This window comes from Oncorhynchus masou, chromosome 1, assembly GCF_036934945.1.
Source record: "Oncorhynchus masou masou isolate Uvic2021 chromosome 1, UVic_Omas_1.1, whole genome shotgun sequence".
Classification (NCBI taxonomy): domain Eukaryota; kingdom Metazoa; phylum Chordata; class Actinopteri; order Salmoniformes; family Salmonidae; genus Oncorhynchus; species Oncorhynchus masou.
The window spans coordinates 72785300-72813290 of record NC_088212.1 but is presented as its reverse complement, the minus strand read 5'-3'; the positions used below and the strand labels follow the sequence as shown (position 1 = coordinate 72813290).

Sequence of the window (27991 nt, the reverse complement as noted above, 5' to 3'; positions counted from 1 at the left end):
TAGGAATACAAAATTCTGCTTACATTTACACATGTTTATTAGCTTTGGAAAGCGAATTCGTGTCCAAATCGAGAAAATAAGACATGTGCAATGTGCGAAAGTTTTCCAACATCATGACACTTATTTGGAGTCTGTGGCTCAAGTGACCCCGCCTCTTTAACAAAAACCTACTCCCGAACAACTGATATAAAGTGTATTTACGGTCTGACTGCGGAGAACAGGCTAAAAATCAAAATATCGCGTGGAACAAAATGCCTGCAGTCTCGAAAGGAGATGGAATGCGTGGCCTCGCTGTGTTTATATCGGACATTAGGAACTGTGAGTATATGATGTTGACTTGCTAATTAGCAAGCTACAGTTAATTTGGGATGAATGCAAGGCAAGCTATGAAACAAGCTATCCAACGTAAAGGCACACGCGCGCCATGTTTAACTAGCTAGCTACTTAATTAACTAAACAAACTAACGTGCGGGTAGTTCGTTAACTAACTAGTTCGCTAGCAAATAGCAAACCTGCCGAAGTCAGTTAACGGTAATGTAGCTAACAGAGTTAACAGTTAGCAAACTAACGTTAGCCATTATAGCTAGCCAACGTTTGCTAGAGATTGAAGCAAAAATAGCCCGCAAAGGACGGTAGCTAACTATGTTTTCCTAAACAAATGTCCAGTCTGTGAAATAAAGGTAAATGGCTAGCTACAGACAGCAAATGCAAACTTTTACTGTACTAGTTATACTTAACTAACTTTAGCTGGTTTAATGTCACGCTAGGCTAGCTAGTTTAGCAAACTAGCCAAGGGGCGTGGGTCACACAGAGTCAGGAAATTAAAAAAAATCATGGTGACATTCATCATTTTGGCTGGCTGGTGTCACATCGTTGTAGATTGATAATTTGTACATTTGGTGCTGGGTATATCTGTAATCTAGTAGCAAACTACTTACCTCTACAAATGTTGACTAGCTAGCTAAGACTTTTTTTTTGTTTTTCTCTCTAGCAATTATCAACATGCTCTATGAATGAGTGCGTATTCCTCCGACAATAACAATACTAGTAGCTGGATTGCGTATACTACCATCAAGAAACACAGCTGCAGTGCAGGGTTTTATGGTGGTGGGACTGGGAACTTTCACCTAGACTAGAGCCATTGAAGTCTAAATGTGCTCTGTGAGCAAATCTATTTTGAGCACTAGTTTCCCTGCGTAAATCAATAGCAGACAGTGAAGGTTACCAACGTTCCATAACTTCAATGTAGGTGTGAATGAGGCATGCTACAGATCCATGCTGAACAACTGATCCTAGACGTAGGTCTGGGTCTGAGCCTCCCGACCCAGGTATGCTCTCCTGACCTAAATCCATGCCATAATTTAGACATCTTACTACTAAGACCATTGCTCCTGAAGGGTATCCAATTTATTTCCTGATCTCACCTCCCTAGTTCATGGTGCATAGGCACATCAATACACATACTTTGCAGAAAATAAAATAAACAATCAATTATTTAGCCCAGTCTTTTGAGTACTGTGGTACAGCCAAACTGTTCCCTTCCACAAGTGCTGTCATTCAGACTTGCATACAGGTGCATATGGCCCATACAGGTGACATTGAACATATAACATGTTTTATTTTCCATTTCAGGTAAAAGTAAAGAAGCAGAGATCAAGAGAATTAACAAAGAGTTGGCCAACATCCGCTCAAAATTTAAAGGTAAGCCAAGCAAAATCCCTTTAAATCTGGGTGTGAACACACTTTGGTGTCTGATTGTTCCACATAAGGTTTGTGGACACTGACACTAGTCATTTAGCTTATTAACAGTGCCCTCACAGGTGATCACCATGCAGCTATGCTGAATGTCAAAATGTTCTCTACCACCTGCTCCATCTAGCCTAAAATAAGTCAGCTGTTCCAAAGTGAAAATGGATATTGGCATCTATAAAATCTGGTGAATTGTGTTTTGGTGGGTAGAAAACATGTAGGGCGTATCTGCAAAGTTGCTTTTGAGGGGCTTATGAGCCAGCTCATTTTTATCACGTAACAACACATTTGTATGGAAAGGCTTGCCTTCCAAACTGATGGAGTACTTAGGCTACCACTGAGGCAGGCTATTTGGTTAAAGAACAACTGCACCCAAAAATAAACTTCAAAATGTACTACATTGCAAATAGGATAATTTTGGTCATAAAGCTAGTCTTGTCCAAAACTGAGATTTATGAGATGATAGTAAAAAAAAAATATGTCATGGAATGAAGGGTACTGTAACAGTTTTCTGTGGGTTGGGTTTATTTTAATCCTGCCCACAGTTGGCAGCACCCAAGTAGGCTAATCATCAATTTGGAGTATAGCTGCACATGACCTGAAATTTGGTTTCACATTCGATATCCCTATGGGACAATAAAAGGTCAATGCCTCCACATTTCAATGACTTAAAAAACACAACCCAATTATAAAAAGTATAAAATATTGTCCCATTTACATTGTATAATTTATTGACGGTCCCTAACTATCCCCAAAGATAGGCTATATTAAAGTTCAGTGAGGCAGGGAGAAGCTAAAGGGCATAGCCGAACAGGGAGAGTTGTTGAGTCAACTGTTCTGTCAGGAAACTGAGGGGGGCACAGTATGTTAGCAGGCTGGAATCCTTTCCCTTGTTTCCCGGGGAACTTCCTGTGGAGCTCTACAGAATCTCTTTCTTGCTGTTCCTCTCTCTTCCTCTCTCCATACACACATTCATTAAATGTTTTATGATTGTGATGTAAACATGTTTATCTTACTTTGAATGAGATAATACTTAGTTTATGCAGAAAGTTCAGAAAATAGAAAATGATAGCCTTATCTTAGAGAAACTCCGTATGCATTGTCCAACTAATCCTTAATGTAGAGCCCCTCCTAATCTCTCTCACGGGACATCGTCCCACACACCGTAGGGGTGGGGGCTCCATTAAACTCCCACTTTCAGAATGCTGTTGCAGCTCTTCAAGCTATAATGTGCATTGGTCTGCATTTGTAAGTGCACTTCCAGGTTTCCTGTAAGCGGCATTGGACATACTTTATTTATTTGTGCAATGTTCTGAATCCGTCATTATTTTCATTGGCCTCCTACCATTTGCCCTCTTTCATCAAGGTGAAAAAAGTGCTGCACTCAGCTTCCTGTCTTGTGCTGCTGACTCACTCTCTCCTCAACTACAGTCAGTTGTGGGATTGGTTTACCTAGCAACATGGAATGTCGTACTTTTATCTATTCCTAAGTGAGTTTCACGTTTTTCTTCCCAGAATAGGAGTGGTTAGCATGTTGCTCTTTTTAGGCCTCCGTGCTTCAGATTAGGATTCATTTTAAAAGGGAAGAACACTGGAACAAAGTTCCGTGCTCTCAAACACTTGATCAGTCATTGTCTTGGCTTGCCTTAAAAGTATTCTTTCCTTCCAGTTTTTTTCTGCTTCTAAGTCATAGTCATGACAACAACCTTTCTGTTTTGCTGCAGGAGACAAGGCACTAGATGGCTACAGTAAGAAGAAATATGTGTGCAAGCTGCTTTTCATATTCCTTCTTGGCCATGACATCGACTTTGGCCACATGGAGGCAGTCAACCTGCTCAGCTCCAACAAGTACACAGAGAAACAAATTGTGAGTAGAGAAGCCAGTCTTTGACTTTGTTTGCGTGACTATAAGTGAGTGGATTAAGTTATGTATCTAATTGGACAAAACACTGTTAATTATCAATCTATTTTCAACGTTTGTTAAACTATTATGATAACTTCCCTTTAATTCCTTTCAGGTTTGATGAACTGTTTATTTCTATCCAACTCAACAGGGTTACCTGTTCATCTCAGTGCTGGTCAACTCAAACAGTGACCTCATCAGCCTTATCAACAATGCCATAAAGAATGACCTGTCCAGCAGGAATCCAACTTTCATGAACCTGGCCTTGCACTGCATTGCCAATGTGGGCAGCAGGGAGATGGCTGAGGCTTTTGCAGCTGAGGTGCCCCGCATCCTGGTGGCTGGGTAAGAAAGGGTAGTGGTGTGGAGCAGACTTAGCCTAATGACTGAGGTACCCTCTCTGTCAGTTTAACATTTGAGGCTGTAACTTTGTCAGTCAGGCCTCTTTGTAAAAAAACCTGAAGCTATGTGCCAGTTAAGTGATGCTGATGTTCTGTCATAATTTGGCAGGGTTTGTCTTGCAGGGACACCATGGACAGTGTGAAGCAGAGTGCTGCCCTGTGCCTGCTGCGTCTCAACAGGACCTCTCCAGACCTGGTACCCATGGGCGAGTGGACCACCCGGGTGGTTCATCTGCTCAATGACCAGCACCTGGTACTGACTGCCATGGGGTTATTATGAGAGGACTGTGGACCTTTGGTTTTAGTGAGGGAGATTTGGATTGGTGGGGTGTGGAGGAGAGGATTCTTTCACCATGAATTCTGTCTTTGTTGTTAGGGCTATGTTTGAGCCAAAATAATAGGTTGTGGGCGTAATGAGGAAAAACATTTCATGCAAAAAAGTTCTCTGATTGGTTGGTGTATAGTGTAATATAAATGATTAGCTGTTTGTGTTATGGCATTTGTATTACTTCCCTTTTCCACAGGGTGTGGTGACCGCTGCCACCAGCCTGATTACCACACTGGCACAGAAGAGCCCAGAGGACTTCAAGACCTCTGTCTCCTTGGCTGTAGCCAGACTCAGCAGGGTAAGCATATGGCCGTGTGCAGGACTTTTATTTCTTCTTTCATCAATATGACCATTGAATGTTATTATGACCCTTAGTTATTAGTCAGTTGTTTGCTTGAGGTGTAATGTGTTAGTCATGTCTCATGTCCTCCTGTTCTCTAGATCGTCTCCTCGGCCTCCACTGACCTGCAGGACTACACCTACTATTTTGTTGCAGCTCCCTGGCTTTCTGTCAAGCTCCTGCGTCTCCTACAGTGCTATCCTCCGCCTGGTAAGAAGCTGTGTGAGCATGATGACATGCGTGTGGGTGTTTGACTATATGAACGTATTACTCAGAAAAGGTCTGTAGTGTTGCCGGGATGAAAATAGTTGTGCTTTCATCTGCGGCCCCCTTCCTCCCCCTTTCTTGCCCTCTCAGAGGATGGTGCAATCCGGGGCCGTCTGACGGAGTGTCTGGAAACCATCCTGAACAAGGCCCAGGAGCCTCCCAAGTCGAAGAAGGTGCAGCACTCCAACGCTAAGAACGCTGTGCTGTTTGAGGCCATCAGTCTAATCATCCACCATGACAGGTGAGGGGCTGCCTTCTCCCAGTTGCAGCAGCTACAGAGGACCAATGTATTCAAGAAATGCAGTTTGTTTGTGTTGAGTTGGACTGTCCTGGTGACAATGGCACCAATGTCTGTCTTTCTCCCCACAGCGAGCCCACTCTGCTGGTGCGGGCCTGTAACCAGCTGGGCCAGTTCCTCCAGCACCGGGAGACTAACCTGCGCTACCTGGCCCTGGAGAGCATGTGCACCCTAGCCAGCTCCGAGTTCTCCCATGAGGCTGTTAAGACGCACATCGAGACGGTCATAAATGCCCTCAAAGTACGCAAACTCATTTGTACCTGCATTCACAAGCTACATCTGCCAATCCTAGTATTCAGTGTCTTCTTGGGTACATAGTGTATGTATGCCTGTGTCTGTTTTGTTCCTGTTAGTGTGACTCTGCCTTAGTCCTGATGTTTGTGTTTGACCTGGTTGAATCCTGCAGTCGGAGAGAGATGTCAGTGTGCGTCAGCGTGCTGTGGACCTGCTCTATGCCATGTGTGACCGCAGCAACGCCAAACAGATTGTAGCAGAGATGCTCAGCTACCTGGAGACAGCAGACTACTCCATCAGAGAGGAGATAGTGAGTTCTAGCCCAGTATCTAACCATTTCTCTAATTTCGCCAATCAAAGGTTTGATAGCTTCATGTTTTAAATGCCACTGAGGTAATTTGGGAGAATACGTTCCACAGACCTAAATAAAAACATGAATGCCAACGTTCTTTGATCTGATTAGACTACCTCTCACCACAGGTGCTAAAGGTGGCCATCCTGGCAGAGAAGTATGCAGTTGACTACACCTGGTATGTTGACACCATCCTCAACCTGATCCGCTTCGCTGGGGACTATGTCAGTGACGAGGTCTGGTACCGCGTCATCCAGATCGTCATCAACAGAGATGAAGTACAAGGTTATGCTGCCAAGACGGTGTTCGAGGTGCTTATTTTATTTTTGTGAATAATCTGTCTTTAAACGAGCCATGGGGGACTCATTGTAACCTGTCTGGATTGTTCTTTTTTAATTTAACATTTATTTCACCTTTATTTAACCAGGTAGGCCAGTTGAGAACAAGTTCTCATTTACAACTGCGACCTGGCCAAGCTAGAGCAGAGCGACACAAACAACAGTTATACATTACATTTACATTTAAGTCATTTAGCAGACGCTCTTATCCAGAGCGACTTACAAATTGGTGAATTCACCTTATGACATCAGTGGAACAGCCACTTTACAATAGTGCATCTAAATCATTTAAGGGGGGGGGGGGGTGAGAAGGATTACTTTATCCTATCCTAGGTATTCCTTGAAGAGGTGGGGTTTCAGGTGTCTCCGAAAGGTGGTGATTGACTCCGCTGTCCTGGCGTCGTGAGGGAGTTTGTTCCACCATTGGGGGGCCAGAGCAGCGAACAGTTTTGACTGGGCTGAGCGAGAACTGTACTTCCTCAGTGGTAGGGAGGCGAGCAGGCCAGAGGTGGATGAACGCAGTGCCCTTGTTTGGGTGTAGGGCCTGATCAGAGCCTGGAGGTACTGCGGTGCCGTTCCCCTCACAGCTCCGTAGGCAAGCACCATGGTCTTGTAGCGGATGCGAGCTTCAACTGGAAGCCAGTGGAGAGAGCGGAGGAGCGGGGTGACGTGAGAGAACTTGGGAAGGTTGAACACCAGACGGGCTGCGGCGTTCTGGATGAGTTGTAGGGGTTTAATGGCACAGGCAGGGAGCCCAGCCAACAGCGAGTTGCAGTAATCCAGACGGGAGATGACAAGTGCCTGGATTAGGACCTGCGCCGCTTCCTGTGTGAGGCAGGGTCGTACTCTGCGGATGTTGTAGAGCATGAACCTACAGGAACGGGCCACCGCCTTGATGTTAGTTGAGAACGACAGGGTGTTGTCCAGGATCACACCAAGGTTCTTAGCGCTCTGGGAGGAGGACACAATGGAGTTGTCAACCGTGATGGCGAGATCATGGAACGGGCAGTCCTTCCCCGGGAGGAAGAGCAGCTCCGTCTTGCCGAGGTTCAGCTTGAGGTGGTGATCCGTCATCCACACTGATATGTCTGCCAGACATGCAGAGATGCGATTCGCCACCTGGTCATCAGAAGGGGGAAAGGAGAAGATTAATTGTGTGTCGTCTGCATAGCAATGATAGGAGAGACCATGTGAGGTTATGACAGAGCCAAGTGACTTGGTGTATAGCGAGAATAGGAGAGGGCCTAGAACAGAGCCCTGGGGGACACCAGGGCTCTGTTCTATACATCGGATAAACAAATGTACAGTCAATAACACAATAGTTCTGATGTAGGTGTTTCCTTAATCATATTCGTTTTAAGCAGCTCACTTCCGATGCTCATCACAGGCGCTGCCTGCCTGGATGTGACCTGTGAGGTCAGGGGGATGGAGAGCGCTATTCACCACTAAACCTGTCTTTGTCTTCTCTGGCAGGAAACTATGAGCCCGCCTTGTGCTTTGGTACAGCAATATAAGCTGACTTGATTCTCCCTTCAGTCTCTGCTTGTTTGTCTCACTGACAGGTCACTGTAAGATCCTAAAACAGACTCATGCAGACTGCTGCTCCAAACAGTAAGCAATGCAGATGTACTGTAGAAGCATGGAGGCTAGGAATAACTCCCTAGGAAGAAACCTAGAGGAACCAGTCTCTGAGGGTTGGCCAGTCCTCTTCTGGCTGTGCCGGTTGGAGATAATAACAGTACATGGCCAAGATGTTCATAGCTGACCAGCAAGGTCAAACAATAATAATCAGTGGTTGTAGAGGGTGCAACAGATCAGCACCTCAGGAGTAAATGTCAGTTGGCTTTTCATAGCCGATCATTCAGAGTTAGCCATAGCAGGTGTGGTAGAGTTGAAAACAGCAGGTCCGGGACAGGTAGCACATCCGGTGAACAGGTCAGGGTTTCATAGCCGCATGCAGAACAGTTGAAACTGGAGCAGCAGCATGACCAGGTGGACTGGCGACAGCAAGCAGTCATCAGGCCAGGTAGTCCTAGGGCTCTGGTCCTCCGAGAGAAGAGCGAGCGAATCAGAGGGAGCATACTTAAATTCACACCGGATAAGACAGGAGAAATACTTCAGATATAACAGACTGACCCTAGCCCCCTGACACTTTAACTATTGCAGTATAAATACTGGAGTCTGAGACAGGAGGGGTCGGGAGACACTGTGGCCCTGTCTGACTACACACCCAGACAGGGCCAACCAGGTAGGCTATAACCCCACCCACTTTGGTATATCTTCAATCACTAACTTACTACACTGAGACAAGGAACAAGTAGAGACCATGAAGATCTCCCCCAGGGCACCAACCAGAGGGGGGCGCCAACCCGGACAGGAAGATCACGTCAGTGACTCAACCCACTCAAGAGACTCACCCCTCCTAGGGATGGCATGGAAGAGCACCAGTAAGCCAGTGACTCAGCCCCCGTAATAGGGTTAGAGGCAGAGAATCCCAGTGGAAAGAGGGCAGCCGGCCAGGCAGAGACAGCAAGGGTGGATCGTCGCTCCAGTGTCTTTCCGTTCACCTTCACACCCCTAGGCCAGACTACACTCAATCATAGGATCTACTGAGGAGATGAGTCTTCAATAAAGACTTAAAGGTCGAGACCGAGTCTGCGTCTCACATGGATAGGCAGACCATTCCATAAAAATTGAGCTCTGTAGGAGAAAGCCCTGCCTCCAGCTGATTGCTTACGAATTCTAGGGACAGTAAGGAGGCCTACGTCTTGTGACCGCAGCGTACGTGTGTACAGAAGGACCAAATTGTAAAGATGGGTAGGAGAAAGCTCATGTAATGCTTTGTAGGTTAACCCACTCACTCCAATCCATTATGATATTTCATACTTAACTCTGACTCTCTTTCCTTTCCACAGGCACTCCAGGCCCCAGCCTGCCATGAGAACCTGGTGAAGGTCGGAGGGTACATTCTAGGGGAGTTTGGGAACTTGATAGCAGGAGATTCAAGGTCAAGGTTAGTAACTGATCAATGCCATATATTTCAGTGATCCACTGTTGTTCTTAGTTGGAGAGAGTGGAGGCTGCTGAGGGGAGGACTGTTCATAATAATATCCTGGAACGGAGTCCATGGAATGGTATCAAAGCATGGTTCCATGTGTTTGATTCCATTACATGGACTCCATTCCAGCAATTACGAGCCGTCCTCCCCTCAGCAGCCTCCACTGGTTGGAGAAATGTGCAGTCAATGATATCCTTTGGAGCTGAGGACATATGTCACTCACTGTGTCAACCATTGTCCTTCTTGCTCTAACTCCTTAGTCCACTCATCCAGTTTGACCTGCTCCACTCCAAGTTTCACCTGTGCTCAGTGCCCACCCGGGCTTTGCTGCTCTCAGCCTACATCAAGTTCATCAACCTTTTTCCTGAGGTGAAGGGCACCATCCAGGAGGTGTTGCGCTCAGACAGCCAGCTCCGCAATGCAGACGTTGAACTACAGCAGCGTGCTGTGGAGTACCTGCGCCTCAGCTCTATCGCCAGCACTGACATACTGGTCGGTGACATTCCACCCTGCCTTTGTGCCATTATAAGCTTGATTGATTGCATTTATTATGTAATTAAAAGTAGTAGTATGCTCCAGCTGGAGACATTACATTCTTTAGAAATGAACTAGCATAGAAAAACAACCTGAATGCTTATTTCCATTGTGGTCCTCTATGGCAGTGAGCTAGTAGTTGGACAAGATTGACACTTTTACATTTAATACAATTTAAAAACGGTTTTATATTACACTTAGCTGTTTGGTTTTTAGTTGTTCAGAATACAACTCACAGGAAATCTTTGTTGGTAGAAAGACTGTAATTCAGAAAAGGACACTCGAGAGCCTCCAGTTCCTTCACCCCAGGTCATGCTCTTCATTCCCCATTTATTCTGTGCTCCCCTCAAGGCCACAGTGTTGGAGGAGATGCCTCCCTTCCCTGAGAGGGAGTCCTCTATACTGGCCAAACTCAAGAGGAAGAAGGGACCAGGAAACCTGCATCCCGATTTGGATGAGAACCGCAAAGAACGCAGTGTCAACGGGGGTACTGCAGACCATAGCAGCACTACCTCAAATGCCAAGGTATTACTGTTGTCGTGTGTTTACTTATTAGAGCCTCCTATTCCTCTCCTCTCAGGTGTGTACATTTCCTATTTTTCTATGCTGGTGTTTTCTGCTCTTTTCAGTAACTATCCTCAGCTCTCTCGTTCTGTCCTGCCTTCACTGTTTCCTCCTCTGTTCATTAGAGCTTTCCTCTCTTATTTGTTGGGGATCTTCTGGCCCCCGCCTCGACCGCACCCCCACCAACCGGCCACGTCCGGGCTCCTCTTCCTACCTCCTGCAGGCCCCCATGCCCCCCCAGGCCTCTGCTGTCCCCGTGCTGCGTTCTGCTGGGCCCCTCTTTCAGGTTCTGGTTATTCTGGATGCTCATGCTGGGTTTTTCACTTGTCACTTCCCTGACCTTAATACACTGCCCTAACAACATCATGTAATCTGATCTGCTTACAGAATAAAGCCAATTCCAGATGCTAAAATGATTCATTGCTTTTGTGTGAGCTTGATTACTTAGCACTATATATTCTTAGATTTTTATTGTTGAGTCCTAAGTATAGTCCTAATAATTATAGATCCTCCTACAGAGGTTTGTTTTGCATGGTGTTTGTGTGTTGTGTGTGTGTTTTTTTTTTTTTTTAGCGTAAGACCAATTAGAGCGGTTGATTTGGTTCAGATCCTGAACTTCCGAAGTGAAGTAATTGTGACCGTTACCTCTCCTAAGGTGTTCGCGTCCCCCACTACATCCACAGACCTGCTTGGCCTGGGCAGCACCATTGCCACTCAAAACTCTGCCCCTCTTGCCTCCAAGGGGGCAAGCCTGCTGGTGGATGTCTTCTCTGGAAACACAGCAGCCTTTCCTGTAGAGACACCATTGGCAGTGGGGCCTGTTGCAGATGAGAACTTCTCCAGGTAAGAAAGAGTGGGTCAAATATCAGAGGGAGGCAGGGGCTTTTTAACTGTATTGATCTGTCATGGAGCTTACTAAAACCTGGTGTGAATGTGCTCCTCTCGTCCTTTACATTCTCGCTGTGCATCTCACTCATGGCTTCAGTTTCCTGCCGAATACTCCACAAGTAGCATATGCCAACGCCACTCTGCCCACTGCAGAGGAACCTGAAGACAAGTAAGAGACGTCATCAGTGGAGTCTGTTCAAAACACTTGCATGCTCACAGCAGATTGCGCTGGTGAAAGGGACATTAGTTACATCCCTACTGTATGCTGGGGGACTCTTGGCATCTTGGTTGGAAACCCATCCTGGGGGTCAATACAGTATATTAAGCCCAAGATAGCAGATATGAGATGCTTTCCCCGTTCCCTTCCAGGTTTGTTTGCAAGAACAATGGTGTCCTGTACGAGAACCAGCTACTCCAGATCGGCCTGAAGTCTGAATTCCGACAGAATCTGGGTGAGTACCCCTCAGAAAAAATACATATGCACCTAAGTGTGATTATGATCATGGTTTGACCCTTAGATCTCAGGGTTTAATTAAGTTTTTTTCTTTTTTTTTCTTCAACATACAGGTCGGATGTATGTGTTCTTTGGTAACAAGACATCAACCCAGTTCATGAATTTCGCTGCCTCTGTGGTCTGCCAAGATGCTCTGCAGGCTCATATCCTTTACTAGATGGTATTATGTAATTTTCAAAAATTTCTGTATGCTGTTTTAATAAATCCCTCCCAGTTTATATTATTTATTGTCTAGGGGTGGCCATTTACTGCTTCCTATTGTGCCCTTTTCTTAACTGTTCCCCTACAACTGAATGTCCATGCCAAGCCTGCAGACCCCACTGTGGACGGGGGTGCACAACTCCAGCAAATACTCAACATTGAATGTGTGTCTGACTTTGTGGATGCACCAGTGCTCAACATTCAGTTTAGGTAAGAACTTATTTTCCTCCTTTATGTGCAATGTATTTACAATACATTGCATATCAGTGTGTGTTTCAGGGTGCAACTATTTGCTAGATTGGTGATAAATGTTTGCATGAACGTTGTTGGAAAAGCTACTGTATCGGTTTCCCAGTTATTTAGCATTGTTTTACTCCTGTTTCTACTCACAGGTACGGGGGAACTCTCCAGAACATTGCTGTTAAACTACCTATTACTTTAAACAAGTTCTTCCAGCCTACAGAGATGACATCGCTGGACTTCTTTCAGCGCTGGAAACAACTTGGAGCGTAAGGAAACATGTATATAGAAGAGAGATTTGGTCATGTATTAAACTTTTTTTAACCTTTATTTAACTCGGCACGTCAGTTAAGAACAAATTATTTACAATGACAACCCACTGTTCCTCGGCCAACTTCCTTGTTCAGGGGCAGAACAGATTTTTACCTTGTTAGCTCGGGGATTCGATCCACCAACCTTTCAGTTACTGGCCCAACCACGAGGCTACCTGCCGCCCCCCCAAAAATATATTCCTATCACATGTTTTCTCTTTTGATATGGACACAATATTCCCCTCTGACAATGTGCCAGTTTACTCTTCCTCGTATTCCGAGGACACAAAAGGGCTCATTCATTCAGATTGTCCTGCATGTGTAAATATTGATATTAATAGTGTACTTTCTCCCACTGTATATTTTAAATGTGAAGGAAATGCCAACAGAATAGGTACAGTGTCTTGTGAAATTGTTCCATTAGAGCTTGAGCAACATTGCCAAGAGGGAGATCAATGTTTCCCTAGGAGTGTGTCTATATAGCGCTTCTACCAAATATTGATTTATGTAGGTGGTATAGGTCAGTGAAATGCATCTTAGTCTAATGCATTTTAATTAAATGCAACTAAATGTGAAAATTGTGCAACGACGTCAACATGTTCACATGGAAATACATGTATCTATTTTCCATCATTCAGCAACAAGGTGGAACTTTGTGTAGTTACACATCCTTAACAGCTGAGGGTGAAGCTGCTAGTGACTGCTAGCTGCTAGCCACTAAAATGGCACCGGAAGAAATGGCAGCAGTTTTACGGGCCCCCAACCAATTGTGCTATTGTGTGTGTGTTTGTCCCCCTGTGTTATTTGTAACTTATTTTGTACGTAATGTTTCTGCAACTATATCTTATGGCAAAAAAATAGCTTCTGGGTATCAGGACAGCACTCACCTCGGATTAGACAGATTTCTTCTTCAACAAACAAGACGCACAAGACCTTCTCCAAACACCTGGCAAGGCCGACATCCCCGTTATTTGCGAGAGGAAGCAGTGTGCCCCCCCAACCCCTCTTTTTACGCTGCTGCTACTCATATGCATAGTCACTTTAACTATACATTCATGTACATACTACCTCAATTAGCCTGACTAACCGGTGTCTGTATGTAGCCTCGCTTCTGTATATAGCTTGTCTTTTTACTGTTTTATTTCTTTACCTATTGTTCACCTAATCCCTTTTTTGCACTATTGGTAAGTAAGCATTTCACTATAAGGTAAATACAACACCTGTTGTATTCAGCGCACGTGACAAGTAAACTTTGATTTGACTGACTTTCTCTACCCACAGCCCTCAGCAAGAGGTACAAAATATCTTCAAAGCAAGGCATTCCATGGACACAGAGGTTACCAAAGCCAAGGTGAGATCCCTTTATACATTTACATTTAAGTCATTTGGCAGACGCTCTTATCCAGAGTGACTTACAAATTGGTGAATTCACCAATTTATGATTAGAATTGCTATGGAGATTGTCTTGACTTGTGCAGCTACTAGTCAACCAACATCAGCCTTTTCTTTATTAAAAATGTATATCTGATCAGTATATTTGTTTTGTTGATAGAAATGTTGGGGGTTTTAGGCTGGGTTTCTGTACAGCACTTTGTGCCATTGGTTGAAAAGGGCTTTATAAATAAATCAAATGTTATTTGTCACATACACATGGTTAGCAGATGTTAATGTGAGTGTTGCAAAATGCTTGTGCTTCTAGTTCCGACCATGCAGTAATATCTAACAATTTCACAACTACCTTGTACACACAAGTGTAAAGGAATGTATAAGAATATGTACATAAAAATATATTGATGGCCGAACGGCGTAGGCAAGATGCAGTAGATGGTATAGAGTACAGTATATACATACGAGATGAGTAATGTAGGGTATGTAAACATTATGTTAAGTGGCGTTGTTTAAAGTGGCTTGTGATACATTTATTACATCCAATTTTTAATTATTAAAGTGGCTAGAGATTTGAGTTGTGTTTGCAGCAGCCACTCAATGTTAGTGATGGCTGTTTAACAGTCTGATGGCCTTGAGATAGGAGCTGTCTTTCAGTCTCTCGGTCCCAGCTTTGATGAACCTGTACTGACCTCGCCTTCTGGATGATAGCGGGGTGAACAGGCAGTGTCTCAGGTGGTTGTTGTCCTTGATCTTTTTGGCCTTCCTGTGACATCAGGTGGTGTAGGTATCCTTGAGGGTAGGTAGTTTGCCCCCGGTGATGCGTTGTGCAGACTTCACTACCCAATGGAGAGCCTTACGTTTGTGGGCGGAGCAGTTGCTCTACCAGGCTGTGATACAGCCTGACAGGATGCTCTCGATTGTGCATCTGTAGAAGTTTGAGTACTTTTGGTGACGAGCCGGATTTCTTCAGCCTCCTGAGGTTGAAGAGGCTCTGCTGCGCCCCCTTCACCACGCTGTCTATGTGGGTGGACCATTTCAGTTTGTCCGTGATGTGTACGCTGAGGAACTTTAACCTTCCACCTTCTCCTACTGTCCCGTCGTTGTGGATAGGGGGCTGTGCCCTCTGCTGTTTCCTGAAGTCCACGATCATCTCGTTTTGTTTTGTTGACATTGAGTGTGCGGTTATTTTCCAGGCACCACACTCCGATGGCCCTCACCTCCTCCCTGTAGGCCGTCTCGTCGTTGTTGGTAATACAATCTACCACTGTATTGTTGTCTGCAAACTTGGTGATTTGAGTTGGAGGCGTGCATGGCCACGCAGTCATGGTTGAAGAGGGAGTACAGGAGAGGGCTGAGAACGCACCTTTGTGGGGCCCATGTGTTGAGGATCAGCAAAGTGGAGATGTTTCCTACCCTCACCACCTGGGTACGGCCCATCAGGAAGTCCAAGACCCAGTTGCACAGGGCGAGGTCGAGACCCAGTGTCTCAAGCTTAATGACGAGTTTGGAAGGTACTATGGTGTTAAATGCTGAGTTGTTGTCGATGAACAGCATTCTTACATAGGTATTCCTCTTGTCCAGATGGGTCAGGGCAGTGTGATTGTGTCGTCTGTGGACCTATTGGGGTGTTAAACAAATTGGTGACACCATATGAAGCATCACTACTCCGGACAGTTCTGACTTAGAATATTTGATTGATTGAAAGACGAAAGTGAAGAAACTGCATAAAGATCACCCTGACTTTACTAGCAATACTATGTAACATGCTGACCACACCTCCTGCGTGGCATGTACTCTACAAGTGTTTTGCAATGCTCAACACATGTACATGCGCACGTCAATAAGCATCTGTGTAGCTAGGGGCTAAAATTGAACTTGGTTCTATTTTTGACGCGCTGCAAGTCCCACCTGTCCCATCATTGGTTTTCAGGAGCGTATACACACGTGGGTGATTGAAAGCTGAACTGATATCCACACTAGTCCAGTTGGTGGTAATGCATCTTAACGTTGGTTGCCAACCACCATATAAAGTCCACAGAAGACGACTGATAGAGGAGCGATTACTAGAAACTAACTAGGTTTCTCCTTTTATCTGTGGATGATTGACTAGAGGACACAATTTTGTGTGACTCAAATTCTACAAAGATCCAGGAAAAAAAATAACCTTGTGCAATTTCATGTAAAATAACAATATCCCAGGACAAATTAGCTAGCAACAGCACGCTAGCTAGCTGAATGACCATTAATGTTAATATAGTTGGTTCAGAGTTCATTTTGATATTTCAACCTGCCTGTCCTGATCGTGTCTGATTTGAGTTGATTAAATCAATGTGTGTACAATGACGCATGTGCGTGCTCGGTCTAGTCAGCATGTTGGGCTGTGTTGTCGATAGTCTTAACCTTGATCTGATGTCTGTTTTTTTGTTTTCCAGATAATGGGGTTTGGTGCTGCTTTGCTGGATGGGGTAGATCCAAACCCCTTCAACTTTGTGGGAGCTGGTGTCATCCATACAAAGACCACCCAGGTTGGCTGCCTCTTGAGACTGGAGCCTAATACTCAAGCACAGGTATGTAGCCCTCGCCTCCCTCCAGTGAGAATTATTCTCCACCCCAGGACCCTGTCACCAACTCTTTCCTCTTTCTTAATTGGTGGTTGAAAGGAGTTTACAATATCCAGACAGTGTATTTGACCCACCTATTTAACCCCGCTCTCCTTTATTTTTTCAGATGTACCGCTTAACACTCAGGACAAGCAGAGGTACTGTGTCACAGCGCCTTTGTGATCTGCTCTCAGAACAATTCTGAACTGTTTTCAGATCAGGTCTTCTTACTTGGCATACCACAGAACTGTACAAGCTCCCCCTGCCACTTCTGAAGACACCACATAGTTCATAACAAACAGGTCACACTTATCCTTCCCGTCTGTTTCAATTAAATTGGAATTGATAGTGTAAATTCTTTTTTTATATTTGACTTATTATAAATGTACTGTATATCATTTTTCACTGCATTAAATCTGCCTTATGTCCTTGTGCGCAAAGAATATTTACGTCTGTGCTTTTGTTGTGGAAAAGGCTTTGTCCTCTCCCTGTACTTTAAAGACATATATTGACTGGATGAATTGGAGTTCAGGGGGACTGGCAAGAAAATGCCTTAATTGTCTAATCCAACTGAGTAATGATAGTCCATAGATGTGTCTATTTTGTGTTTCAGATCCAGGGTTACAGTTACACAAGCATACATGAAAAGATGTCATCTTATTTAGTTCTAAGGATGGCAGCTGTCTTCTGCTCTTGTCTTACCTGGAAACAAGCCCTGTCCCTGAACACGTCATGACCCTATTGCAAACCCTAGCCATTGTGTGATTTTTGTTTTGTTTGTACGGAGGTGAGAATTTAAATTGCAGTGGTCTTTATGTAGATATTTCCGGCTGGTCTTAACAGTCAGGTAAAGGGAGAAATCATCTTCTTGTTAGTAGTGTGTGTGTGTGTGTGCGTGCTTATGTTAAAAAACAAACCACTAAGGAATGAAGTGCTGTCATTATATTCAGATATGCATACAATTGTGTGTCCAACCAAAGTTATCTGTCCCAAATCAGGGGGTATTTGGTATCTAGTATGTCTCTAGAACATGTTTTGTATCCAATGAACAATTTTTTTTTGTTGTTTTTTTTTTTTGTACAAACGACACTGGCTGGATTACTGTTTTAACCAATCAGGATGAGAACCACCTGTTATGTAATCTATGATTATACAAGCATACCGGTATCACCACTACGGATCCCTTCTAGAACAATGGCTGGAACTATGTATTATTTATTTCATTGGTTAATAGGCTATTTACACAGTTGGCTAAGGTTTTAGGTTGTTGATGGTGTACCATCAGAACATTCACCAGATTCTTTTATATTTTTGCAATTGAATTGGTAGAGTGCAATATATAATACATGCAGCCATTAGGTATGCATAACCCAGTTTCTTCTATATGCCAGAGAGGGCACTTTTATGCTCATAATATAGGTGGTCGGCGTGTTAAACAAAACATTCAATTACAAACTCTGGACATGTTGATGGTTTCAATGATTCTCAGAATTACGAATGTATTCTTGTTTTTGGTAAATGGGGTATAGGACCCTAAACGTATCCTTGATGGTAAAACAGAAATCTTTCCTGCAGCACATAGTGGTTTATTATCTCTTGGCCTCTAGCGAGTACTCTTCACACAGTAGTTGAATGATGGTTCAGGAAAGGAGCCGAGTTTCAGGGCTAGTCCTATGCTTGTACACAATGTTGAATGAAACTTGACTAATAGTGGAATATGTGATGAACACAATTTAGTTCTGTGATGTGTAGGGAGGAGCAGTTTTGTTTTAAGCATAGATATTTACCCTGAATCAATAATATTCTGATTAAGCTTAGCTTTCAATAGTCATTGTTAATTTAAACCCTTCCTGACTATTTTAGCGGTACCAGTTTCTATTCAGGGTTCATCCTCTTTTGTCTGAGTCAGACTGGGCGCCTCACTTTTCCTTTGTTCTCAGCTCTCTTCCTCGGCTAACCATATCCTAGCTGTATTTAGCCCCTCTGCCCGTTGTTTCTGTCTTGTCTCCACTAACCCTATTTATTTGTTTAATCATTGATTCCAGTTTTTCTTTATTTAAACGTTCACCAAATTCGTACTTACTCCTCCATGTCTGGCTAAAATAGGTGTTCCTCTTATCATCTTCCTGTATATATTTCTCATCTCCTGTTAATTTTGGGACCTCCTTTGACGATTTACTACCAATGGTTAATAAATCATTGCCGCTCCTAGTAGCAATGTTCGTACTTATCACTATCTATGTGTATATATATTTCTATAACCTATGTATGTGCTTTTTACCATTACCTAGTCACTGGCTGTTCTACTGCCTGACTATGTGTGTGTCTCTAATGATTACAATCTGTGTATGGATTTCTATTTGTGTTTTCTCCTTTTTGGAAACTGTTGAATCAGATATTAGGTCTTACCTATACAACTATAAGCCCAGGGGTTGTAAATCCCTAGGTAACATCTTATATCAGATTGTGTCGGAGGGCTTTTAAAGTACACTAATATCTTTATCTCACGCCACTATTTTAGGTTTCCCTCTCTCCTTGGAACCTCTTGTTTATAGATTTGGCTTTTATCCCAATCCTCTAGATTTTGGCTTCCCTCTCCTCCTCATGTGGACTTTATTTCAGTACTAGTTGTTGAATTGTAATGATGGTCAATACTCCCAGAGTTTAACTCCATAGCTGTAGAAACATTAATCTTTTTTCTTTTCTTGTTACAATAGTAAACCCGTCATTATGAGGATCATTCAGTTCTTATGTTGCACATTCATGTTCTCCCAACATATTTTTATTTAATTCACTTCTGCTTTTAGTGTTACCTTGTGCCAAACTGCATTCTGATAAACAAAGGAATGTAGTATTTTCTCTGAATACATTGAACATTTTACATTTAACACATTCTTCAAATATTGAAAGTTCAGGCACTATCAAAAGATCAAAGGTGATTTGCTACACAAAAATACAATTGTCCATCCTATGTTTGTTTGCTGTATACTTAACCAATTCGTACCACTCCGTTCTTCACTACTTCTTCTCGTGTGGTGTCCTTGAGTGGTTCTGTGTCTGAGATATATATGTCACTTTTGCAATGTTTTTGTCTTGAGGTATATCATTAGAGTTTGTCAAAAAGTTCCAAATGTTAGTAAAGAACCCTCCTGGTTCTGATGCTTCAGGTTTCTTTGTGGGTACAGTGGACTGCTTGGTAAGGGCAGTTGATGTTATCTTAGTTGTCACAGGCTCTTCCTGTTTAGAGCAATCTTAATGACCGTGGTGCTACTCCCTTTGGTCACTGTTCTTGTTATTTCAACTATATGTTCCTCACCTTCTACTGGTTCAATCTTGTTCATGATGAGCACCCACTCGTCTACTTCTTTGGTTAATGTCAGGTCACATCCTTTTGGGTCCCAAATGACTTCTCCCTTCGTTTTGATGATGTGTCCATCCACAGAGTCCAATCTCCGGTAAGGGTTTGATCCTTTTGATTGAGATTGTCTTCTGTTCTCCTGTTTCAGTTATGTCTCTTCTCTTCCTGTTTCCACCCTACATCTTGATTGTGCGTGAGTCTGTTTCTATACTAGCGTTCACTGTTACTTCTGTTATGTCAATGTCATTGTTTTTCCATGGTTCTAACTTCAAGTGTCTGTTTATGGAGACCATTTAAGAGCTGAAAAGTCAATTGTGCGGAAATCCCCCTTTTTTTTCAGCTTGCGGAACTTTTCCTCCTCTTTGTGGGGTCTCCTTCTGTTCCTTGTGAGGCCTTTCCTCCCCTGAGACTCCCTCCTCAGGCCGGGCTGGACTTCCATCTGGAAGGGTGTCAATTTTAGGGAAGATGTTCCCATTCTGCAGGTGGTACTTCGGGGTCCCACTGTGGAAGGCTTCTGTCAAAGAGGTCTGCCACAACAGGTATGTCATCAAGAGTAGCAGGCATGCTACTCCCTCCCATCCCTGGACTCTCTGGCCCCACGAGTGAATTCTGGTTGTTCACAGGTTCTCTCTCCATTGTTATCTCTCCTTCGTCTTCTTCTGGGTGCATTAGGCAATGCACCTGTATTGCACCTGTCGTATTTCACTTGGTCTGCTGTTCTCTTGGCTCCTCCCTGGCGTCTCGATTGCTTTCGCTGTTCCTGCTCCCTCCGGGGTCCCTCCTGGTGAATCAGCAGCCTCTGTGTCCTCATCTCTATATGGTTGTGTCCTTTCTGTTGGGACTCGGGTGCAGTGATTCAGATGGTACCACATCTTGCTTCCTTTCACTTGGACGGCCGTGTTTGATGCTGCAGCCACCCGTTAGGGTCCTTCTCTCCTCGGTTGATCCCACTTCCTCCGGAACACTCGAACGTAGACTAGATCTCCTGGTATCACTGGGAGAGGTCCTACTGGTCCCCTTGGATCATCAAACATGGAACCTCTCGTCCTGGTTCGGGTTTCTGCCTTCTTTCTGTGAGGCATTCAGACTTAGAGACTTAAGGCCTCTGTTCTATGATTACACCATACATCCTCTTACTTCCATCACTCATCACACAACAAACTGACATTCCAGCTGAAGCTGGCGAACCCTTCTCCATCTGGTTTCCTAAACATAAGACTTGGAAAGCAAAAGACAACATAACACTATTGACAATTATGTGTTATGCATGAATATATTCATGAAAACTGAAATCTGAGACCATGACAATTCCCACTCTCTCTTCACTTGACTCTATGCCTCCAGGATACTTTTCTGCTGGACTCCACAAAAAGAAAAGCCCTAAAAAGCTTCCTCATGCTTCCACCCAGTCTTCCCCTTTCGGCCCCAGGTTCTGAGAGGTGTTCCCAAATCATGTCATTTTTTACTTAGAGCAAGAAAGGAAACTTTCTTCCTTTCTTGCTCGATTTCAACTGATAAGCATATATGCATAACCTTAATAAACATTATTTCTTCTTGAAGTAATTCAACACTGTATATGCCTTCACATCAATGCCTTCAACTTGTTTAGAGTACAACTACCCTAACATCTATCCCTTTTTACATGATGCATTAACAAATAAAACACGTAGCCCCCAAACTCAACCCACTATGTCTACAGTGGAATCTAGTCTCTCTTTCTCTGGTTCCATGTCCTCTGTCATGGTGTTTAAGCTCACCCATTATTCAGCTGGACTTTACTTCTTGTGGGACTTATGCACCCACCAAAGAAAGACATGATGATCTTTACCACTACAGGTGCTGTAAGAAGTATACCCCCAGCCTGGTGTATCTTGATGTACACTCAGTCTCCAGAATTCAGCCAATGCCCTTTCATCTGGCCTCTTAGGTGCTGTTATTTTCCTGAGGACATACACACTAACACATGGGTTATTTCCTTTCTTCTTATAGCAAGATCACTAAATCTTAATTTTTAAATAACTCCCTATGTAAACATTCTGTCTCAAATACCTGGCCTCCTGCCACAAATATTTATAATGATAGCCAAATTATGGTCCCTACAAGTGTCTTCCAGTTGGAAGAATATCCTAACAAAACTAAATCATAAGTTTCTTAAACCTTTGCTCTAGTGTTCAAAATGCCACTACTTATTACTTTTACCATAATCTAGGTATGTGTAATGTTCTATTTACTTTTAGAATTATCCCTATATTTTTACAAGGCCAACTGTCCTTTTCTGTGAGTTCTTGTCTATTAATATACATTGTTTCTAGAAATAACACCCCACCGCTACCATAACCTTCATGTATGAGCCCCCAATGTAGGTAGTTTTTCTAACCCATAACACATACGTCACTACTCCTAATTTCCTTCCATAGTTTGATACATACTTAAATTGACAAAAAATGATTTGAGAATGTTTCAGTCCCTCCTCAGGAACAATATACACACTTTATTTTCCTCAAAACAAAAATAAATTGACCAAACAAGAAAAAAATAGTAAATAAATTATAATCATTGCATATTTGCAATTAAATTACCACTATTTAATGTAATTAAACCTGGGGAAAACGTCCATCCGTTTCGTTCTATGCCCATGTTATGTTGGTCTCTCTCTTCTTCATCCTTGGGTGTTATCGCACAAGACTATACCTTTTATTCAATTATATCATTCCAATTACATTGTAAAACAAAAGAAACAAAAACCTTTAATATTCTAAGTTCTGTCAATCACCCTGTCTCAGGATTAGCTTCCCTAGGCCTAGTAAATTTAAACAGTCCTATATCCAAATCCTAACTAAATGTTGTTTATAAATTGTCCAACCCAATATTCAGGATAACAGTCCTTAGTGCTTACTTTAACTCAAATTTGACCTTCTCAATTCAATACACATCATTAACATTATACTAAACTTTTAGTACCAGTAATATCTATTTTCCAATGTGCCCTTTTGTCTCTGTTTTTCTGTCATGAGTGGCCTGGTAATAAAAGGTCATTACCCCAATCCCCTTTACTCTTTCTTCTCCCAGCACATATCATTCCAGCATGTCTATTTTAGATACAGTTCACAGGTCATCAGACAGTTGTTCCTCACTATTCAGCCAGTAGGGTAGGTTTGAGTTTCACACACACTTGTTGTGGTGATAATCTCTCCCATGCATTAAAGCATTCTGACGTCACCTTCCATGATAACTCCCTTATTCTACTGGCGATCTCTCAGACTAGTTACAGATTATGTAGTTATCAACATAACCCTCGCAGAGACCCCCACTCCAATAAACCATTTGGAGTAACTGTTATCCTTTTAACATATATTTGCCTTTTATACTCAGAATGAACAAAGCACATTTGTATTTACCCAAAGACCATAACCCCAGGGAACTGATAATTTCTCCTATGAACCCATATTAAATAAAAAAAAATAAACCTATTTGAGTAACTAGTCAATTTAAGATTTTGAAACTGAATTGAAAAAAAATCCTTCCAAAATAAATCCACTATTGCATATTCATTCACGGTATAAGGTGTATACCTACTAGTGTACCATAGGTCAAGAACACACAGGAACTGGCCTTACTTATCCGGAACTCCAGTTATAGCCTTATCCAGATACTTTTAAAGTGGCCGAATATCTCTAACTGCTTTCCTCAGTACCGCAGTCTCCAATGACATTTTGACCAGAGAAAATGAAACCCCTTTTTTCTGGAAAAGAAATGTACATTTCGTTAATATTCACAATGTTACCTTTTAATCAGCAAGCCAATAGTATTACTTATATATTGATTTCATTCTATAAGCGTCTTAGCAGTTTCAGAGAATGACGGTATAGACTGTCTAACAAAACTGAAAACGCCTTACGTTTTTCGGAACATGCGAGAAAAGTTTAGCCATGCCCAGAACGCATAGTTTCTTCCTGGTTGGTTATCTGTATCTTACTCTTAGAAATTGAAACACCAATATATTACATTTAGCTTTTTCTCCAATTACTTAGGTGGTGATTTCTCATATACGTTTATTTTCCGTCTTTTGACGCTAATAACAAATTCTCCACGTATTTTTATCACCACTGAGACTATTGTTTCAATGCAAAAAGATGCCACATGGGACTATTAGTAAATCCCATCGGTACTTTACTAGAGGTTAGGTAAAACGTGATCTAGTATGTATTTTACCACATATAAACTGTACTCTCTATGAACCACTTATTGATCGATCAGAGACTATACACCGCTTGGTGAATATTCCATTCTTACTAACCTCAAACGATTAGTTGTTGCTCTTTTGAAAAAGATGCAAACTCCTGTATAGCGGCATTCTCTGCTACCGCACTAAGTTCCAGCGTCATCTTACACTCATTCTTCCCATACCAATTAGCTCCACATCTAAAACTGGGAGCCATTTTCTTACGCTGAGATGTTCTCTATAGCTCTGCTAACCACTCGCACGTCTGCGAGGGCAAGCAGAATCATATCTGTCCCCCATCTTCATGTATTTTCTGATGATAGAATGTTGACATCACAACGCTTCTTTTTATGGTTTTATGTGAATGTTCCAATTCCTAATTGCCTCCCTGAATTGTTTATTTTATTTTTCCTGTTTACCGGGTAATGTTGTCCTCCATTATCCAGTTTGCCCTTTCATGTTCAAACCAAGTTTGGTATAATTCACGTGCGCTTCTTTCAGCGACTCCATGGCTTTATTAAATTCCGCTATCTCTGTATGCTGGGGAGAAACAGTCTGTTGGTTTCCATGCCACTTTATTTATTTATTTTTCCTAAACACTCCCTTTTTATTAACTATTTCCCAATGTAGGGCTACCCACTTTCCCAGATAATAATTAATTAGTTACAGCACTTAATACCTCCTATTAAAGCCTACTCTATAATGTCTTCAACTGTATTACTGAATACTACAGAAGACTTCATGTCTTATTCTAGTACAGTACCTCAAATATCACTGTTTTCCCTTTCACAGATAGTAATGATATCATCATTTTATTAGTTTGCTTATTCTATTACTTTATTCAGTGTATTAAATCCCATTTAATATATTTTTCCTTCTAATTCAGCTATTTATAATGTCTACACTTATCTCTTTATTTATTTGCTTGCTATTTTCTCTCTTAGCCTATTTTACTGTTTAATTCCTGATTCGTGGTTTTAGTGAAACAGTCTCTCCTGTCTTTCAGGCTATTTTTAAACTGTAGCCTCTGTCGCCTGCTGTATTCCTCCCATTTTGTTACAGGGCTCGTGATATTTTTAATATGTGTTCTAGACTTCTATTTTGGTGTCTCATGCAGTTTTGTCACTTTATTCTAGACCGCCTAGATTTATAAAGTACAATTTAGTTTATCTGTATTTTTAAATTCTTTCTTCCTACTTTGCATCCGTTATATACTACCCGTGCCTTGTTTAATACCTCTTTTTAACACCCATTGTATTTTTTACAATGGTTGTTTAACACATTATCACGTCAATGTTTTATCCTTATTTTTACCTTTTGCCCAATGTTTATTGATTTCATTCCCTTTGTCTAGCAATAGTTAAGAGTGCCTCCCCTTAATTTATTACCCTGCCTGTCACAGAAAGACTCCGCCATCCCTCCTCTGGACATCATCTGGCACGACGCACACAACCTGTTCTTCTTCCTTTCACCACAGAGAATTCTCATTCATGCATTTTATTTCCATTCATTCAGTTTCTTTTTTCACATACACCCTTCGTTTTACCTAAAACAACCTATAGTTTCTTACCTACTGACTTAATTTACTTCCTCTACATAAGCCGGTATTATCCAATAGGATTTATTTAGAAGTTGAACCCAGCCAAATCGGGTCAGAGTTCTTCCGCTCCCTATCTATTCACCTGAGCAGTCCCTCTTTCTTCTTAAAGGCGGTAACCGTGAATACACCTTTCTAATCTTCTTCTTAAAGGGTGGTATTCGTGGATTTTTCTACTTATTTTTTGATACGTTTATGACCCTAGGAGCAGGCAGCAGCTGCCCCACGCCAGGCAGCTCAGCCAGAGAGCGCAAACAACCGCACCTAGTCAAACCACACAAGGTCCCCAAATGAATGGCTTGGTGAGAGGGGCAGTCCGACTCACACACACCCAACACAGGTCGCTCGCTCAGGTTGATTGGGCTGTGTTTACGCACATCCCAAAACAGATCCTGAGATAGTCGAGTCTGGTCAAGTAGAATCAGACGGAACAACTCCTCCCAATCAAACCAGACACGTGGGTCCGTTCGAACGGTCCGACCAGAACGAGTGCAAACCCCCTCCGCTAAATGCCTGACTCCAGCAAGGTCTACCCGTCTCCCCATACTTAGTCCTTACAAATGCAAATATATATTTAATAACCTCCAAAATCACACACGCATGCAATTCATTGAATTAAAATGTTCTTAGCATTCTACTGGGTTTAGGAATTTTAAAGAGACCTATGTGACGCCCCTCTCACTGAGACGGGATCTCTGAAGCAATCTATACAAACATTTTAACTATGTAAGAACATGCTTGCCTTTTTATAGTTAGGCGGCCACCTTTTGTTTGCAAGATTGTCAAAAGAAACCGTCATCAGCCCGGAACGTCACTCCGTGGTCCCTGTCTCTCCTGGCTAGCTCGCCAAGTTGTCGTGGAGGATCGTTACAAAATATAACACTTACAAGAACGTGTGAATTCAATATAGGCTTTTAATACAAACATATCAGAAGCCTAGATGGTCTGCGGAACACACACTTTTCCAGAGCTCTGGCTCTGTTTTTATATACATGCAACATATGAGTCCATCCCACATGTAAATGAAGTTACTTCTCTCAGTTCATATGCCACCATTTATATCCCAATCTGTGCATCCTGCTTGTTCACGCCCAATAACGCCCATATCTGCTTTCAGTTAAGTTATAATGGTGACAGGACCTCTTCATGTCCCAAAAATAATACATGCCCATCTTACCCTATGGGCCCCTTAAGTTTAGCTTGGTGTGTTCTTTGGTATGTCTGTCCTTATTAGGACTAGTAGGCTATGTGTCTCTTCTCTTCATGTCCTAAAAATATATGCCCTATGTCTATAGTCCATCCGTTGGTCATTTGGCTGACCCCCTCCTTTGTGTGTCCCTCTGACCTTGGTATGTGCAGCTGTCCTATGCTCTCATGGCCTTACTTTGGTTTCCTGTCCTATACAATAGACAATGCATTTTACCAGAATGGCAAATGCACTCTAAGTGTATATTTCTCTTGTGGTACAGTATTATGTTTCTCACTATATGTACATCTTGCTCCCACAAGACCAGTCTCAAAATCAATCAGTAGTGTTTATTCTCGAGAGTACTGAACACGATACAGTTTACCACAGGTTATAAACTGAAAATGACGTCATTAGTTTTCGAACTGTCTCTTCTCCCACCGTGGTACAAAGGCAGTAAAATTCATACATCTATACAGTAACATAATAGTATTCTGATTAGTCAGTCCTGATTGAAACGTATACATAATTAGTCATTATTGATAAAAATCCTGTAACAACTATTAAGTGATCAAAGTTTTCTCCTGGATTCACCTGGTCAGTCGGTCATGGAAAGAGCAGGTGTCGCTAATATTTTGTACACTCAGTGTATATTTCCTCATTATGAGTTTGGAATAATACCGAAATTGTGAAAATTATGATGCCCTTTTAGTTTAAGAGCGGTTTAAAAAGACCACCTGAAATTTCAGCCTGTTTTGGTGGGATGGAGTTTTGGCCTTCAATGGTGATATCATGCGGTAAATTCCACTGAACAAAAATATAAATGCAACATGCAACAATTTCAAAGATTTTACTGAGATACAGTTCATGTAACGAAACCAGTCAATTGAAATGACTTCATTAGGCCCTAGTCTATGGATTTAACTTGACTGGTAATAGAGAAATACATCTGTTTTTGGTCACTGATACCTCTAAAAAAAAGTAGGGCTTGGATCAGAATCCCAGTCAGTATCTGGCGTGAACACCATTTGCCTCATGCAGCGCGGCACATCTCTTTCGCAATGAGTTGATCAGGCTGTTGGTTGTGGCCTGTGCAATGTTGTCCCACGCCTTGTCAAT

General features: G+C 42.5%; 1 protein-coding gene and 1 long non-coding RNA gene across 3 annotated transcripts; one reads left to right on the top strand and one right to left on the bottom strand.

Moving 5' to 3' along the window:
* The first annotated feature begins 135 nt into the window (after nucleotides 1-135).
* LOC135550149 (AP-2 complex subunit alpha-2-like) lies at nucleotides 136-16952 on the top strand. Of its 2 annotated transcripts, XM_064980680.1 has the most exons (23): nucleotides 136-318; nucleotides 1633-1701; nucleotides 3474-3616; nucleotides 3804-3997; nucleotides 4177-4306; nucleotides 4578-4679; nucleotides 4823-4931; nucleotides 5079-5229; nucleotides 5358-5526; nucleotides 5693-5830; nucleotides 6001-6183; nucleotides 9126-9223; nucleotides 9529-9760; nucleotides 10154-10327; nucleotides 11022-11209; nucleotides 11352-11423; nucleotides 11624-11706; nucleotides 11822-11912; nucleotides 12057-12179; nucleotides 12362-12478; nucleotides 13802-13871; nucleotides 16342-16476; nucleotides 16637-16952. In XM_064980680.1, exons 1-23 carry the CDS (start codon nucleotides 252-254, stop codon nucleotides 16712-16714), a joined length of 2916 nt encoding a protein of 971 aa, XP_064836752.1. In that variant the 5' UTR covers nucleotides 136-251; the 3' UTR covers nucleotides 16715-16952. The 2 variants fall into 2 exon arrangements, with proteins under 2 accessions (XP_064836752.1, XP_064836760.1); XM_064980688.1 differs by lacking the exon at nucleotides 11352-11423.
* A 2317-nt stretch (nucleotides 16953-19269) lies between these two features.
* Nucleotides 19270-24610, bottom strand: LOC135550157 (uncharacterized). The gene is made up of 2 exons (XR_010457079.1): nucleotides 24165-24610; nucleotides 19270-23609 (listed from the first exon to the last, which is right to left on the bottom strand). It is a non-coding gene; the product is annotated as an uncharacterized LOC135550157 (long non-coding RNA).
* Between the last annotated feature and the right edge of the window lie 3381 nt (nucleotides 24611-27991).

Excerpts from the sequence above, each read along its gene's own strand:
- LOC135550149 (XM_064980680.1), top strand. The coding sequence starts at position 252 with ATGCCTGCAGTCTCGAAAGGAGATGGAATGCGTGGCCTCGCTGTGTTT. Across the intron at positions 4,307-4,577 it reads TGCTCAATGACCAGCACCTG|GGTGTGGTGACCGCTGCCAC; the intron begins GTACTGACTGCC and ends CCTTTTCCACAG. Across the intron at positions 13,872-16,341 it reads CAGAGGTTACCAAAGCCAAG|ATAATGGGGTTTGGTGCTGC; the intron begins GTGAGATCCCTT and ends TTTGTTTTCCAG.